The sequence below is a fragment of the Dreissena polymorpha genome, chromosome 5 (genome assembly GCF_020536995.1).
Source record: "Dreissena polymorpha isolate Duluth1 chromosome 5, UMN_Dpol_1.0, whole genome shotgun sequence".
In the NCBI taxonomy this organism is placed as follows: domain Eukaryota; kingdom Metazoa; phylum Mollusca; class Bivalvia; order Myida; family Dreissenidae; genus Dreissena; species Dreissena polymorpha.
Window position 1 is genome coordinate 20627386 of NC_068359.1, and position 18456 is coordinate 20645841.

Sequence of the window (18456 nt, forward strand, 5' to 3'; positions counted from 1 at the left end):
GAATAAAAAGTCGCATAAAGCGGACACGCCAAGACCACAAGAACGTTTATTTGTAAATTCGGCAGGTTAATTTGTCATTGTTGTGCCAGAACGATATGGCAGAAAAAGACCCACCAATATGCAAAGGGATTTTAATTGATTAAAACGTAGAGCGCGTTCAACGAATCGTCATTTAATAACAATACTTTCGGAAAATATGATGTATGTTATTATTTTACTTTTATAAATATACGTCAACGTGTTAGAGATATATACCTTTAAAGGGATCTTTTCACGCTTGGTAAATTGACAAATTGAAAAAGAGTTGTTTCAGATTCGCAAATTTTCGTTTTAGTTATGATATTTGTGAGGAAACAGTAATACTGAACATTTACCATGGTCTAATATAGCCATTATATGCATCTTTTGACGATTTTAAAACCTAAAATTATAAGCGTTGCAACGCGAAACGATTGAATAATTTGGAGAGTTCTGTTTTTGGTCGTTAAATTTTGTGAAACTACGAAAATTGCTTATATAGGTATAAAAATACATCCATGATGTGTACTAAATCTCGGATAGCTCAGTAGGCCTAAAGCGTTTTTACTTTCAGGACTCTGGCTGGACTCCAGGGGTCACTGGTTCGAAACCTGGTCCGGGCAATGTTCTTTTCCTTTTTTTTTATTTTATTCTTGATTTTTTACTGGAAGCTTTACGATCCAATGTTTACATTTATCGATATAAAGCATTTAATGAATAAGTTAAAAATGCCAAAATCTGTGAAAAGGCCCCTTTAAACCGTGTCAATTTCAAAAGTGTCGAATGTTTTGTCCTACATTATCAAGTGTCTTGTTTGACAGACAACTACGAGGAAGTTATGTTTAAATTCCAACTGACATACGCTCATTTTAATCCGACCTTGTTTAACCCATTTATGCCTAGCGTCTAGAAAAAAAGGCATTGGCAAACAGCGTAGACCCAGACGATACGCCGCATGATGCGGCGTCTCATCAGGGTGTGCGCTGTTTGCTTAAAGGAATGTCTGTAAGAAATATTCTAAATATAGAAATAAATATACTTGGCATCACTAATTTTGGAAATAAATTGATGCAATTTAGAAGGATGGGAGAGTCCACTGGAGATAAATGGTTTAATTGTGAATTGCAGTTGCACTTAAAAATAGCAGAGTGTACTCGTATATTACAAGTGCGTTGATATTTAAAAGTTTTTGTGATAAAGCTAATATACGAATTATCTTTATTATACGGTACTCATAGTTAAATAACGCGTAAGGGTACAATATTGAAATGCGAATGTTTAGATAGACTTTTCTTTAATCTGGTAAGTACGTTTCATTACTCAGCCTGCGCAGAAATAATTCTCATTAAAGGTTTATTAATAAATCTTTCGTCTGAGATGTTAATTTATAAATATAAATTCGTGTAATGGTGTCCTTCGCAGTAGCTGAACATGTCGCATGGAAGCGGAAGCGGCCCATTATACGTTGTCAAGAAGACAGCGTGACGCTTTCGCTTTTAGTGAGACAAGCAGCAGACGACAGCTGATCCCGACCTACCAGAGCTCACTCGCAAACATAGATTTTCGTATGCGCAGTTGTCAGACGTGCGGGAAGCAGTTTTCGAACGCCGGCGAGCTCACAAAACACGTAGCCTTGAATCACACAGGTATAAAAAGAGCCGCGTTCAGAGAAAATTGGTATTAATGTGTATGGGTCAAGTGTCGTCCCAGATTAGCCTGTGCAGACCGCACATGCTTGTCTTTATCGACTCTTTACGCACCTACATTAATACCAGTTTTTCCACAACGAGGCTCAATTGAACGTGTCGCATGCTGTTATGTCGAGATTATGAATGGACATTTGTTGAACGACGGAACTTAATTGGATGTAAAATAACAATTTTCTAACCGGTCACATGTGTGTATATAAAAGACAATTTAAAATTAACTACATTCTTCATAGTTACGTACTGTGTGTTTGCGTCAAACAAGAATAACGCACATTAATGATAATCTAGGTATTCTAGACTGAGTTTTTTCTATCCTTTTGCTTCGTTAAGTCATATTCGCAAACTTGTATTAGCGTTAAAATATTAAGAAAAATATGTTGCAAATAGATTTGGAGCAGTTTTCTCATTGCACAAAGCAGGAATATGTTTTTAATATTAAAGGCTACCGGTACAAAGTTTGGCCTACCTTCCGACCCTTTTCTGAAATGTTTGTGGAAATAAATAACTGTTTTGACCCTGTTTTGAACCTGTTTACAGGTTCGAAACCAATATCATGTAATGTCTGTGGTAAAAGGTTCGGCAGTTCCCGTCAAATGAAGTCGCATTATCAACAGCATCGAGAGCCTCGTTTGGAAGAGTTCGGCTATCTCCGTACACCACGCCAGGCACGTGACCTAGTGTCCGAAACGACCTCCTCATCGGAGACTACCGTTGGAAGTTTTCACAGAATTCCGAAAGGCTTAAAAACTTACGTTTCTGAAAATTCACCGACCGCGAAAGACACATTCGGAACTGAGCAGTCATTTCATCCTTACGTACCCAATACTCACAAACTAAAACTATTGCGGGACATGTATGAAGATCCCGACCACCCTAGACTTCAGACCGTGGATACGAAACTGCCAGATATCCGGTCGACAATGGAAAAACTGTCGTTACCAACGGAAAAGAAGGCGAAAAAAAACGAAATCCATTCCCGATGCTGACGTCACACGCGTTAAAATCAAAATTTAGTTTACCACAACTTGATGCTGGGAACATTTCTGTTATAGATACAGTAATGGGTGCATCTAGAGTAACAGATACGAGCAAAAAATCGCATTTTCTTGAAAAAGCGCAAGATGATTTTATAAATGCCCGGATGTCGGAAGTGTCTCTGGCAGGACGATCTCCAACACCGAAATCTTTCCGCAGCTTTTCTGGCACTGTAGAGTACCGCAAACCGAAATATTTGATAAATCGGGAATTCTGGGATACCGGAAGTCGTGCAACCGGAAGTGCGATACGGTATTCACCAGTGTCAGGGTACGATCCATACAATCGTGATAATGGCAGCGTAAAAAGCTGGCAAGGAACACAGGCGCTTTCACACAGACGATGAATAAAGACGATAGTTTTAGACACAAAAAGGGTGGGACTATTTTAATTAAAACAGCTCTAATATATCGTTTTGATTATTAATCCAGTATCGATAACCATAAAAACACATTGAAATCAGTCAAAATGTAACGGTGTTATGAAATTGTGTAAAGTTTCTGTTCACGCATCAGCGTCTGACGTATAGTACATGACTTATACAAATTTGTACTCAACATTTATGTGTTTATTTAGTTTGAATTTCGCCGATTTCGACAGTAATTCAGTAAAAGCACGGCGGTCCGTTGATCAACTTTCTCTTAACTGGTTTTAACCAGTACATAGTGTCCATATGTATGCCTTTCACTGACATATGTTCTGTTTAATTAAATCAGTGGTTTGGGTTCGGAGTGGCCGTAGCGAGGATTTCATGGCCAACCATTACTGAACACACAAGTTATGTGTCCGGGCAGAGGATCGAACATATGATTTGAGTCGCGTTCTGAGAAAACCGGGCTTAATGCATGTGCGTAAAGTGTCGTCCCAGGTTAGCCTGTGCAGTCCATACAGTCTATTCAGGGACGACACTTTCCGCCTTAGTTGGATTTTTGCTAAGAGACTTCATTTAAACAAAAAATGTCATAAAGCGGAAAGTGTTGTCCCTGATAAGCTAATCTGGGACGACACTGCATGCAAATTCATTAAATCCCTTTTTCAAAGAGCACGGCTCATTTGTAGTAGAGCGCTCTACCAGGAGCTAGCCTTCCTTACCAAGCGGCAATAGTGTGTATTACATTCACACCGTTTCGAACAAAAACATAATTGAATGCATTTCACACAAAAATGATCAGTAAAAAAAAAAGTTCTGTTCCATTAGAACTGATGTCCTTTTAAAATGCACTGCTTCAAGAAGTGTTGATAAAACACTCACAACTTTATCACATTTTCCTTTTTTTCTTTTATTACTGCCTGTTATAATAGAAACATACAGTAACTGTTTGAATATCTATGTTTAGTTATGTTAATTGTGTTATGTTATTATGTTTGTTAATGAATGCACTAATTCTAATTGGTAAAGTTATTATTTAAAAAAAGAAACATTGAAATGCAAAAGCGTTGTAATTGCAGTATCCGGTAAAATACGCTAAATGCGTGACAATAAATACGAAGGAAAGCATTATGCTTTTCATTGCGCGTTTATATACATGGTACCTTTACTTTGCGTTTATTTAGCATTATTACGCCCTGATCAGCATAAAACTAAAATATTTGCCGTTATATTACGCCGTTCATTTAGCGTTATTACGAATGTTGTTGTATATTTTCATGCCTTAATTGAGCGGTATAATACATTTATATTGTGTTGTTATGTCTTTTTCAGCGTTATTGTATGTTTACTTCGCGTACTTATGCATGTAGTGCTCGTTGTTATGCTATCATTTCACAGAATCACACTTCATTTCGCTTAATAACGTTGTCGTGCAATGTGTCTACCAAAACAGACCATTAACTGTTCATATTTATTTTGTTGGTATTTAAACTATTGCCATTTTTTAACAATCACATTTACTCACTGGCCGGAGATCCATAACTTTAACTTAACTCCTTACTTAAACCCTTTTAAACTTCTAAACTTGGTAGATATTATTTTACTTGCCTTTTATCCAGTAATATCGGGTGGTTATATATATATATATATATATATATATATATATATATATATATATATATATATATATATAGCCTATAATGTTATGAAGAAAAAAAACTGTTAATTAAATCATTAAAAATGCACATAACGATAAACATTACGCGAATTATCACGTACCTTAATGATTACCCATGTATACAAGTTATTCAAAAATATCCGTTAAGCATGAACAACTTATCGAACAATGTCCAATAATTAGATACCTTCGGTGGTTAAAGTAACATTACTATTCAAAATCAACGAAAATTTCGTACAATTGTTCGTTAAATATACTTAATCAATTAAAAATCAGTGTTCCTTATGGCAATTGCCGGAATTTCAACGTCAGATGTGGTCTGGTAAAATAGATGTTTGTAGATACAAAATGCTCGTTTTTCGGCGTAAGCTGTATTAAGCCAGCTTTTCACCCTGACTTGACCTTCGTAAGTGTCCAATGATATTCAAATAAAATTTCCCGCGGCTGGGTACGAATGAATACACTTTATTTATTCCATTGGCTGATTTGAGTATAACACCAGAACATTGGAAACATATCCGCGTCTTTGTAACACTGTTTTACTGCATTAAACAATTTTATCTCTAATGAAAAGGCTCAATAGATAGAAAAGTTTTACAATCAATTTTCGACATAAATACAGTTTGTGCGTTCACCTTTTATTTTCAGAGAATTACCAGCGCAAAAGCGTTTATACTAAAGGCTATATTCTCATATTTAGTACTTACTTGCATTGCATTTCAACCCGCGAGGTTTCGGGTCAATTCGCGGCCAGTGTGTGAAAGTCAGAGTTTATATACAGTTCATCACCGGAGTTCGCAGAAGGGGTTGCGATCTTTTCATTGAAGGAAAAAATTAGAATCTATGCTATTTTTGTCTGATGGAGTAAATAGTTCGTTTATTCGCTTTGTCGATATATCAATATTTTAGGCACAGCTGTTGCCTTGGTCGTGTACAGTTGGCGTAAACAAGCCGTCGTTTTCAGCAGCAGAATTGTTACCTAACTTTAATGCATTGCATTCCAACCCGCAAGGTATCAAGGTCAGTTTGCGGTCAGTTGCAGAAATCTTTATATAAACGTCGTCTCGTAAACTTTGTGCACTTGAAGTCTGTTTTGATCAGAAAGATACTAAATAAAGATATTCGGCGATATTATTGTGGTATGTCAATCATCGATTTTTAATATGTTTTCAACATTTGCATGGTAAGGACCAATTTTGATAAAATTAATAAGAAATATTTATCCATTTAGACCAGTTTATTAAGCATGAGCACAATAATTCACTATACTATAATTATGTAATTAAATAAGATTCGAGTATTGCCGGCTGACCTATATGCACTCGTTTATTTTCATGTTTCTTGTGTTTTTCTATTCTGTTAATATAGATATCTGAGTAATAATATCACATAGAGCAAAATAAGCCACGAAATCTGGCGCAACACCCCGTAATTGATTTGCTTGTGATGTAGCTAAGAACTGCGCAGAAAAAAGGCATCCGCTACTTTTTATCTCATAGAGATAACTTTTGATCGTTCATAAACATCGACCACAATCAACGCCGTATATCTTTTTTTAAAGATATTTCTTGTTATTATTGTTTTGCATACTAAGATGATGTTCGTGTGTCGTATGAATAGATATATTCGCGGGAATTAATTGTGGCCACAAATAAATAAAAACGAGCATTTTGTATCTACAAAAATCTATGTAATCATACCACATCTAGCGTTGAAATTTTGGCTATTGCTGTAGGGAACACTGATTGTTAAGGTGTTAACTTTATTTTACGAAATACTTCACGAAATTTTCGTTTATTTTGAGCGTTATAGAGACTTAAATATACACCCAATGTTTCATTGACATATTGAACACATTGCATTTAAAAGTTCAGGAATTAAAAATAAACATAATAAATTGAAATGCTTAAGAAAAGAAAGTATCTTCTCAGCATGAATCCAGTTTGGTAAACAAATTACGGAAAGTGTTGTCCGCACAGGTTAATATTGGACGACACTTTCCGCACATTTAATTAACCCCCTTTTCATAGATCACGGCTTAAATACATTGTTTATGTTAATGTATCGAGGATTTACTGAGCAACTCACCATGTCCTTGATGCATCTTTATGAGAAGTGCATTCTTGTGCATATATAGATATGAGCCGTGCTCTGTGATTAAGGTTTTTTTTATACATGTGCGTAAAGTGTCGTCCCAGTTTAGCTTGTGCAGTCCACACAGGCTAATCAGGGACAACACTTTTTGCCTAAACTGGATTTTTGCTAAATATAGACTTTCTGTAAACGAATAATACCATACAAGCGGAAAGTGTCGTCCCTGATTAGCCTGTGTGGACTGTACATGCTAATCTGGCACGAAACCGTACGCACATGCATTAAAATCCCTTTTCACAGAGCAAGGCCCATATGTTATAATCCCGTGAATCAGGGGCTAATCTAATCGATTGTATATGTATTTGTATTAAAGTTGTTCTGATTGTGTGTAGGTTGTTGTTGTTTGTTTTTTTTAATTTTGCTACGTACCTACCACCACCATCTCCCTCAAAAAATAACAAAAACAACAAATTTACCACATAAGACAACACCATTTAATGGCGTCATAATGCGACAACAGCAATTAATTCGGTCGGCCCTATACATAAAAACATAATATAGTACTATTCGATTACTTCAATAACCTACTGTACATATATACAAGTTTTACATGTTAATATTTCATATATAAAAAGAGTATGCTTCATTTGTTTGTTTTGTAGCATGATTCATTTCTTTCCTCAAAAATAAGTCGTCACCGAGTTGTATTTTCTGACATACGTTCTCTTTATTTCTGTTCTCAGTAGATTCAATCGGATTGGTTTGCGTTTCTTTATCGCAAAAGCTCATGCCCACGAGTAAGTTAAAGTCTTTTCCGCCTTCGATGGCGACAGTATTCACTCCTTTCTCGATGTATTTTAATTCGCGCAGTGGTATAACTTCACAATTAGTGTTGGGTTCGTACGAAACAATAGGATCCTTATTGCGAATCTGTTCAAATGATGCTGGTGTTGTATCACAATTTTCTTTCGGTTCTAAGGGCACGTTAGGGTTTTTAACACTATTAGGTTGGATTGATTCACAAGCAACCTCACTATCCGAAGTACCATTTTGATCTTGGCCGCTTGTATTACTGTGTACCATTATTACTTTACTTGGGTTCATTCTCTGAACTTGGTCCTCCATGTGCCCTGTTTTCGTGTCACTGGTTGTATCAGAGCAGTTTTCAAGTGCCTCTGTCTGATTGTGTCCACTATGTTCACTTGTGTGTTTATTATGACGAATTGAACGAGTTTCCACGGATGATTCAATTAGTAACCTCGGATCTAAAATCAATTTAGCACTTTCAGTTATTATTTTCGAAGCTTCCAGTGTCTCAGTTATTGTATACCTTTCTGGCGATTCAGTCGCGGTAATATCGGTTCTGAACAACTGCAAACGATGGACTTTATTGGCATAAATTTTGCTTAGTTTCGCCTTCTCTTTGGAGAACAACATTGTTCGACTTTTCCTTTTATAAACGCAGTTCAACAGAGCGGAAGTGAGCCCATCCCTAAACCGACTACCGGTAGCACAGAACATAAAGAAGTTCGCGCACTTGTTAGAGTAGAGCATGTAAAATGTCACCGAAAACACGAGCGTCTCCGCCGACGCCTTATGAGGATCCGTGTAGATGGTGGAGTCGTACTTTATCCGGATGGCGAGAAGAGCGAGGTGTAACGTAAACGGAAACGTCAGCGCTATGAGCAACATCGATTCCCCTATAAGCATGGGAACCAGGTGGCGCCAGGTTTGACCGCCTGAGAACCTGTCAGCCTGTGACTGGTACACGAAGTACAGAATCACGGAGTTGTTCACCACCAGCGTTATGCCACACAGAATCACAAAGGTCACGTGAATCCAGGGCCACACGTCGTACAGGAAAGCTTCGTACCCAGGGCCGATTCGCTCCGGGAACGTGTCGCACAGCCGATCGGTGCGGCCTTCCGGTACCAGATCAGACGCTAGAAGAAAATGGCTGTTCTTGAGGACAGACACACACAGAAGTCCTAGCACTATTCGCCATGCCCGCTTCACGGAGAGATACTTTGCGACGCAAAATGGAAACGCTATGGCGAGAGCGCGTTCTGTCGTCAACGCCACGGTCAGAAGCATTCCAAAATCTATATTTCCGGTTCCATAAAAGTTGAAAAACTTGCACATGAGATGCGACGACTCCGTTCTGACGAACGCTCCCGGCTGGTTCAAATACAGCCAGTGAGCGGTGAGCAAAATAAGCAACGCTAAAATGTCATTCAGCGCACCGGTCTTCAAATACACGGACGCCGACACCCGCCGAAAGTACTTAGTGCGCATGGTCAAGATCGTCATGGCACCGCACGTGACACCTACGGTAGTTAGCACGGGAGGCAGGAGGAGGTTAATGAAGATGCTTAAAGTCTGCCGGCGCGTGACTTCCACGTTTGTTGTGTTTTCTGTCACGTGCCAACGTGTTGTGGTCAAGTTGTCGTCTGCCATTGTAGAATAATATTCTGACAGTCTGACCGTGCTGTTGTTATTTCTATGTGTTGATACTAAGGAGTTAAAGATGTCAGCACAATTCTAGCTGACATAATAATAATATCAGGTTTTATTAATATGAGATTTATTTCACACCTCTTTACGGAAACGTATATGGTACACCCCAATAATGTGGTCATGCCGGAATAATTTATATCGACTTACTGTGAAATAACATGGTATGTCGTTATAGTTCTGTAGCTTTTCCCACCTTAATTTTACTCGTCATAACGACATTAAGTTGAAGTCTCGACGTAAATGTGTCCGGCTTTTCCCGAAAATATATTTGGTCGACATGATCTAAGTCGACAAATCTACATAATTTATGGCGTCATGCTCTTGTGAAAATGACTTGCCATCATAGTTTTAGTCGACAAGATGAATTATTTTTTGCGCCATGACACCTTTTTCATATCATGTCGTCATAGAATTTTGACATCATCACATTATTGCAACATTGGTTCATGACTTCCGGGCGTCGACCAGAATTTTAGTTTCTGGTATATTCTTTCGAAACACGCAAGACCTCAGACAGTCCATTTTTACAGCAGAAATGCTTGGTATAAACGTAAAAATAACATACACTGTTTGCAAATAATACACATTAATGTATTCGTTGGGTTTTATGAGCGTTGCGAGAGCTTAAATCTCGATTGATTCATTTAGATATTTCTCCTTAACTAATACATGCAAAACGTGTGTTTAACGACTCACAACTTTTTTATATTGCAGAGTTGTGTCTAAGTGGTACTAATATATGTTGACTCATCGGTAGCTGTACTTTCAAATCAAGAAAAGGATGTTTGGATTTCGCGTTATCACAAACAGGGCTATACGCGTCTGGGTATATGTGGATTCTTGCTTTTCCTACACAACACTGCTCTCAGTTTGAGTCAACTGAAACGTATACTGCGAAGGTTAGGGCTAAAAAGACGCAACGCATCGTCTCCTCTTCCAGACGTTATACGAGCGATTCGTTCAGTATATAAAAGAGGGATGGCTGAATGCGGTTATAAAACTATTTGGAAACTGGTCAACACAATCACAAATGTCAAAGTAACCCAAGAAATAAAAAGGTGTGTATTGAAGGTATTTGATCCTGAGGGTGTTGCTCTCAGGTCTGCACATCGCCTGCGACGCAGAGTCTATACCAATAAAGGCCCTAATTTTACTATACACATTGATGGGTATGTTACGCTAACGACTTTTGGAATTGTTATACACGGGGCGGTTGATGGATTTTCCAGATGCATGTTATGGCTGGAGGCATGTTATTCGAATAATGACCATCGAATTATTGCGGGCATCTTTGTTAACTTTGTGAAACGGATTGGCCGCGTTCCACGTCTGGTTCGTGACGATGCAGGGACAGAAAACGTTTAGGTACGGGCTATGCAAATAGCGTCTAGGTTTAATGACAGAGATAACATGTCTGGAATGAACAGTTACATGACTGGGAGATCCACTGGTTATCAAAGAATTGAACGTTTTGGGGTAAATTTAAGAGTCAGTTTTACTGTGTTTTGAAGGAACTATTTTAAGGATATGGTAGACAGCGGCTTGCTTCGAAGTGATGATCCTGTACATTTAGAATGCTTGAGATTCTGTTTCATACCATTAATACAGCATGATTTGAACTTTTGTACCCATCTATGGAATTCTCATCGGATTCGGCAGCAAAGACACATGGAAGCACCAAATGGGATACCGACGGTAATGTACTAGCAGCCTGAGGCGTATGGAACCCGAGATTTTTTAATTCGGCTTTCTTGCGAATTGGAAACCATTGATCGTATTCAAGAGAGATACTTTGTAAAGAAACCGCAGTTTGGGTGTAAAGATGACTTCATACACGTCCTAGAACATGTGTGTGAAATGCAGCGGGAGCAACTGCCAACTCCTGAATCGATTGAAAGTGCGACTTCTTTGTTCTTGGCCTTGACTGAAATATTGGATGGTAACTAATACATATGCAAAAATATATGCTTATAAAAGAAAAGTGGTTATATTTTGCAAATTTAATCGTTTAGTTAGTTCAATTAAGTTTCGTTTCGAATTTAATTTACAATGTGTCGATGATCAACAAAAAATTTATATTCTTGTTATTGGAATTGATTATGAAGTAGTTAAACGTTGTTTTTTTCTTTGCTAAAATAAATTCACTCATATTGTTGTACACATTTAAAGACATTGCAAACTTGGCAAAAACAAATTAATCATGTTCTTCATTTCATTGTTAGATTGCAATAGAATGAATGAAACGTCACTTATTGTTTGAAAACATGGCGGTCATTTAGTTATGAAATCCTCGTAAATTGTGGTATGTTCCTTTCACAATATGGTTCTTTCAAAAGATTTATTAACATTTCATTTCAAACGTCAATATTTTCAACGAAATGACTGTTGTAAATCTTAAACTTAATATTTACACGGGCACAAATATATGATATGTTTATTTTGTATTTTCTTACTTGATTTTCTGTTCCTGAAACTCTATTGTACATGTATATAGTACATGTTTGAAATAAATGTTCATTCTGCAATTCGATCTGATTTTTTTTGAATGGTCAAATGATTCGTTTATGAGGAAATGGAAAATTATTAAAATGTGACACAAAATTGGGCTATGTGTAGATCAATTTCAGGGCTAGTTAATGTGATCGGTCTTTCTTCGTCGTCCGTCAAAACTTTCACTAAAGCGAAATCACCTACTCAGCTGTGTCAATGGCTTCAACTCGGCAAAGTAGGGGCATTGTGTTCGTGAAACACAATGCCCCCTACTTTGCCGGGTTGAAGCCATATATTTTACCTTTGACCTTGAAGGATGACCTTGACATTTCACCACTCAAAATGTGCATCTCCTTGAGATACGCATGCATGCCAAATATCGAGTTGCTATCTTTAATATTGCAAAATTCGACCCTTTACCTTGAAGGATGACCTTGGCCTGTCACCACTCAAAATGTGCAGCTCCATGAGATACACATGCATGCCAAATATCTTTAATATTGCAAAAGTTATGGGCAAGTTTTCGGACGGACGGACGGACGGACGGACGAACGGACGGACGGACTGACGGACGAACAGACAGATTGACAGTTCAAAAACTATATGCCACCCTTCAGGGGCATACAAAGTTTTAGTTTTCTGACGGACTGACAGACGCCATATATTTGACATTTGACCTTGAAGGATGATCTTGACCTTCACCTTTCACTACTCAAAATGTGCAGCTTCATGAGATACACATGCATGCAAAATATCAAGTTGCTATCTTCAATATTGAAATAGTTATGGCCAATGTTAAAGTTTTCGGTCGGACGGACAGACGCATATATTTGACATTTAACCTTGAAGGATGACCTTGACCTTCACCGTTTGCCAATCAAAATGTTCAGCTCCTTGAGATACACATGCATGCCAAATATCATGTTGCTATCTTGAATATTGAAAAAGTTATGGCGTATGTTAAAGTTTTCGGACGGACAGACGCCATATATTTGACATTTGACCTTGAAGGATGACATTGACCTTCATTTTTCACAACTAAAATGTGCAGCTCCATTAGATGCACATGTATGACACATATCAAGTTGCTATGTTCAATATTGAAAAAGTTATGGCCATTAAAGTTTTCGGACGGACGGACGCACAGACTGACTGACGGACAGTTCAACTGCAATATGCCACCCTACCGGGGGCATAAAAATTTGAATATTTGTTTACGAGCCGGTATAGTTTTATATGAGTTGTGTCTACTTGTGATACACGTACCTAGATCGGTCTATGGTCTGACCCTATATATATATATATATATATATATATATATATATATATATATATATATATATATATATATATATATATATATATATATATATATATATATATATATATACTCAACCGGATTATTAATGTGTTAATGTGTCCGGATTATTAATGTGTTAATGTGTTATTGAAAGCGAATTATGCATTTGATTGCCAATTATACGTGTAGTCATCATTGTAAAACGACAAAAATTTCACGACGAATATAAAAAGTAACACTTGACTTTAATGGCACTTTATTTTTCTTGCAGTTGATTACATAATAACAATGGCCCTATGTTTCACTAGTGTATATTATTCTGATTGGCTATGGTATATCATTTGACTGGGCGAGCTGCCTCCACGAGGCGCACGAGGAAATCGAGCATCGAGCGTGGGACTACTTGGATTAATTATGCCACTCGCGACATGTACACAGTCGAAAAGGAGGCGCTTACTAAATTCATGCACGAATAAATCCAAAATTATATTGTCTCTTTGCCAAACCATTGAAAACATATGCACATGCAGCCTGATAATTGTAATAACACGTATAAGGATTGAAACGCTCGTTTCTTCGCGTCATCGATGTAAGTAGGTTAGTTTTTGTATTTAATTCGGCTTAATGCAAATTAGTTCCTCACAAAAATGCACATTTTCAACTAGAGACAACTAAACATATTACATTTTAAAGACCGGAAAGCGCGTTCAAGATAACACTTTAATAGCTGCAGTGATGTATCAAGCAGATACTATAATGGTGAGCATTAAAATATGATTCAATTTCAGATTTAACAAAAGTTGAGCTTCAAATCTTCGCATAGAAGCTGATTATTTAAATTATAAATCTCTAATTCTAAATATCAAATTTAAAAAGATGATTTATGAAACAACATAACAGCTTATGAGTTTCAGTCTGTTCTTCAGTATTTATTCAGAAAAAGTAAGACAAATGAACTAAAGTTAAGGACATGTCCTTAAACAACAAAAACAAGTAACACAAACAAGAGGGCTAAGAGGCCCTGGATCGCTCACCTGAGGGAATGATATGAAAAGAAAGACGAGTTAAACTTGTGTGCAAATATTTCAGAACATTTATATGACAAAGGCTGACTTCAAGTCAAGGTTAAGGTCTTCCAATGTATTTAATATAAGAATATATAGAAAATTACCCGACCCCCTGGTTGACATGGCCCGACCCCCTGGTAGACATGGTTACCCGACCCCCTGGTAGACATGGTTACCCGACCCCCTGGTAGACATGGTTTACCCGACCCCCTGGTAGACATGGTTAACCCCACCCCCTGGTAGACATGGTTCCCGACCCCCTGGTAGACATGGTTCCCGACCCCCTGGTAGACATGGTTCCCGACACCCTGGTAGACATGGTTCCCGACCCCCTGGTATACATGGTTCCCGACCCCCTGGTAGACATGGTTCCCGACCCCCTGGAAGACATGGTTCCCGACCCCCTGGTAGACATGGTTCCCGACTCCCTGGTAGACATGGCCCGACCCCCTGGTAGACATGGCCCGACCCCCTGGTAGACATGGTTCCCGACCCCCTGGTAGACATGGCCCGACCCCCTGATAGACATGGCCCGACCCCCTGGTAGACATGGCCCGACCCCCTGGTAGACATGGCCCGACCCCCTGGTAGACATGGCCCGACCCCCTGGTAGACATGGTTTTTAATACTGATTGACCGGAACCATTTTACAACTCAAAATTGTCAAGGAAACAAAAGTTTTGACCAAAGTTCATGAAGATTGGGCTAAACTTGAAACTTCTAGAGTTTTCAAATGCCTGCATTATAAACAAAAAGAGAAACTGCCCCATCCCCTGGCGGCCGATTTTTTCTCCCACCTATCAGTACAAACTTCTTGTCTGAAAAAAATCAATAATACCAATTTTCTGACTAAGTTTCATAATGATTGGCAAAAAAGTGACTTTAAGGTTGTTCACAAGCTTCTTTTACTACATAAAATATATGGAAAATGACCTAATGCTGGCCATGTTTTTTTGACGGAACGGAAACAGTTTCAAACAAACTATACATATAGAGAAAACTGCCCCTGTCCCTGAAAGCCATATTCCCCACCGATCTTGACCATTTTCGAACTCGTCCATGATATAAATAAAACCAATGTACTGACCAAGTTTCATGAAAGGAAAAAAATGTGACTTCGAAGGTAATTTTATAGCCATGTCCGGAAAACTGACCCGACCCTGGCGGCCATGTTTTCAACCGACCAGAACCATTTTCGAATTCAAAAGGCGACATATTATTTACACACATTTTGGCAACGTAAATGTGACTTCTAGAGTATTCACAAGGTCTTTATTCGTGTGATCTTGTTTTCGACCCCACATGACCAGTTTAGAACTAAGTTGAGGTATGATTTGGACCAATTTCCTGACAAAGTTTCATGAAGATCGGACAAGAAATGCGGTCTCTAGTGTTCACAAGGCAAAGGTTCACAACGGACACAGGTCGATCGAATATCACCATGAGTACTAAATAGCTTATGTGAGCTAAACACTGGGCAGCCAATTTGTTGACATAGGCGTTGAAAGGACCAATATGTATGTATGTATGTATGTGTGTGTGTATGTGTGTGTGTGTGCGTGCGTGCGTGCGTGCGTGCGTGCGTGCGCGCGCGCGCGCATGCATGCATGCATGCATGCATGTATGCATGTATGTATGTATGTATGTATGCATGTCTGCATGTGTGCATGTGTGCATGTGTGCATGTGTGTATGTGTGTATGTGTGTATGTATGTATGTATGTATGTATGTGTGCATGTGTGCATGTGTGTATGTGTGTATGTATGTATGTATGTATGTATGTATGTATGTATGTATGTATGTATGTATGTATGTATGTATGTGTGTATGTGTGTATGTGTGTATGTATGTATGTATGTATGTATGTATGTATGTCTGTATGTATGTATGTATGTATGTATGTATGTATGTATGTATGTATGTATGTATGTATGTGTGCATGTGTGCATGTGTGCATGTGTGCATGTGTGTATGTGTGTATGTGTGTATGTATGTATGTATGTATGTATGTATGTATGTGTGTGTGTGTGTGTGTGTGTGTGTGTGTGTGGTGCGTGCGTGCGTGCGTGCGTGCGTGCGTGCGTGCGTGCGTGCGTGCGTGCGTGCGTGCGTGCGTGCGTGTATGTATGTATGTATGTATGTATGTATGTATGTATGTATGTATGTATGTATGTATGTATGTATGTAAGTATGTATGTATGTATGTATGTATGTATGTACATATGTGACCATTTACGCATCTTGGCACTTCTATATTTTTTAATACAAATTCAATAAGTGGCTGCTGAGTGCAGAAACCTAAAAGGTTATACCTTATAGTGCCTATGGCATCAAAGGGCAATAACTCATCGAATCAGAATTATTAACATTGACATGAATTACATTGTTTTCTAGTTTTATTCAAATGTTTTCAGAATTATAGAAATTGTTAAAGCTAAAAAAACAACAACATTTGAACGTCAATCATTTGGAGAAAAATATATCATAAAAATACAAATATTAATGTCAATAACACATCGAATCAGAATGATTACATTGACATGAATAACAGTGTTTTGTACTTTCCTTCAAATGGTTTGAAAATTATAGAAATGGTTAAAGTTGAATAAAGAAGAGCTGTCTCCATAGGATGACATATGCTCCCGAAAAATGCTTTGACAGAAGTTATTAGATTTTTTCGAGACCTAAACGCTGATCTTGAACCTTAACGCGGACCCTTAGTTCAAGGTCAAGGTCAAGTCAAAGTGGTCAAAAATTTGTGCGCATGGTAAGGTCTTGTCCATATACACATGCTTACCAAATATGAAGGTTACATCTGAAGCGACATAGAAGTTATGAGCATTTTTCGAAACCATAACGCAGATTTTGAAACCCAAACGCGGACCCTAAGTTCAAGGTCAGGGTCAAAATGTGTGTGCGTATGGAAAGGCCTTGTACATATACACATGCATACCAAATATGAAGTTTACATCTGATAGTACTAAAGTACGCTCAAAAGAAAATTGGCGTTAAAAACTGAACTTAAAATGAGCAAAAATAAACAAAACAATATAGCACAATAAAAACAAAAATGTTAGTCGATATAAACTAATCCGGCATGACCATATTATTTGGGTACCATATACGCTTCCATAATTTTTAAACAACGCCCTTTGTCCACATAAATTATATCGACTCCTTTAGCTATATCGCCATGTCAACATTATGTTACTTGCAAGTCATCAAGATATATGCCGTCATACAGTAAACAACACAGAAATAGTTAAATTTACATGACGGCTAGGTTCAAATATCTTCAGAGATTTAGGCTCCGATGCCAACATGCGGGTTCTTTAAGTCTTGACAACTTATCTTATGTCGACAAATCAACATAATTTTAGGCGTCATGCTCTTTTGAAAATGACTTGCCATCGTAGTTTTAGTCGACACGATGAGTTATTTTTGACGACATGGCACCTTTTTTATATCATGCCGTCATAGAATGTTGACATCATCACAGTATCAGGGTGTACCATATACGTTTCCATACCTCTTGCTTATGCAGTATTCAACCAACGTGTAAGGGCACGCGAATGTTATATTATTTGACACTATTGAGTTAAAGATGTTAGCACAATTCAAGCTGACAGAATATTATCAGTTTGTAATTATGTGTAATTAAATTCGCACCTCTCGCTTATCTCAACGTTCAATGGCACTCGCACTTAACAAAATTATAACACATCACGTGTATCATAATATTTATTTTTATAAATTATGTACAACTATTATGTTATACATTGTTTTGTCATGTTTTTTTTTTACTCAACCAGAAAGAAATAATAAAACATTCTTATATATAAAGCGCTTTACTTTTGCAAAATTCTACACTAAATAAAGAAATATCGGATGTTTTTGTTAAGTGTACGTGCATGACATATTTATAAAATAGCATTTTTTGTAATATAATCGGAACTTGACCTTTAATTTGATGCAATGCACATTTTTAGCCAGTCTAGAGAATCATGCCAAGAAAATGGCTCATTCAGGCTGAATGGCTAAAGCATATTTACAGTTACGCTAATGGGCCACATGTGGGCTGTGGTCAGTCTCTCAGCATGTTAGGGTAATTAGGGGCTATAAAACTGCCATAAATCTGCACAGGGCCGGTGTGGTTTCAAATTGCTTCCAAGTACTGT

The 18456-nt window shown here is 37.8% G+C and overlaps 1 protein-coding gene across 1 annotated transcript; it reads right to left on the minus strand.

The window, feature by feature from the left end:
- Positions 1-8004: 8004 nt before the first annotated feature.
- Positions 8005-9361, minus strand: LOC127831091 (leukotriene B4 receptor 1-like). Its single transcript, XM_052356079.1, has 2 exons — positions 8410-9361; positions 8005-8048 (listed from the first exon to the last, which is right to left on the minus strand). The coding sequence occupies exons 1-2, from the start codon at positions 9359-9361 to the stop codon at positions 8005-8007; spliced, it is 996 nt and encodes a 331-aa protein (XP_052212039.1).
- Positions 9362-18456: the final 9095 nt, after the last annotated feature.

Excerpts from the sequence above, each read along its gene's own strand:
- LOC127831091 (XM_052356079.1), bottom strand. The coding sequence starts at position 9,361 with ATGGCAGACGACAACTTGACCACAACACGTTGGCACGTGACAGAAAAC. Across the intron at positions 8,049-8,409 it reads CTTTATGTTCTGTGCTACCG|TGACACGAAAACAGGGCACA; the intron begins GTAGTCGGTTTA and ends TGATACAACCAG.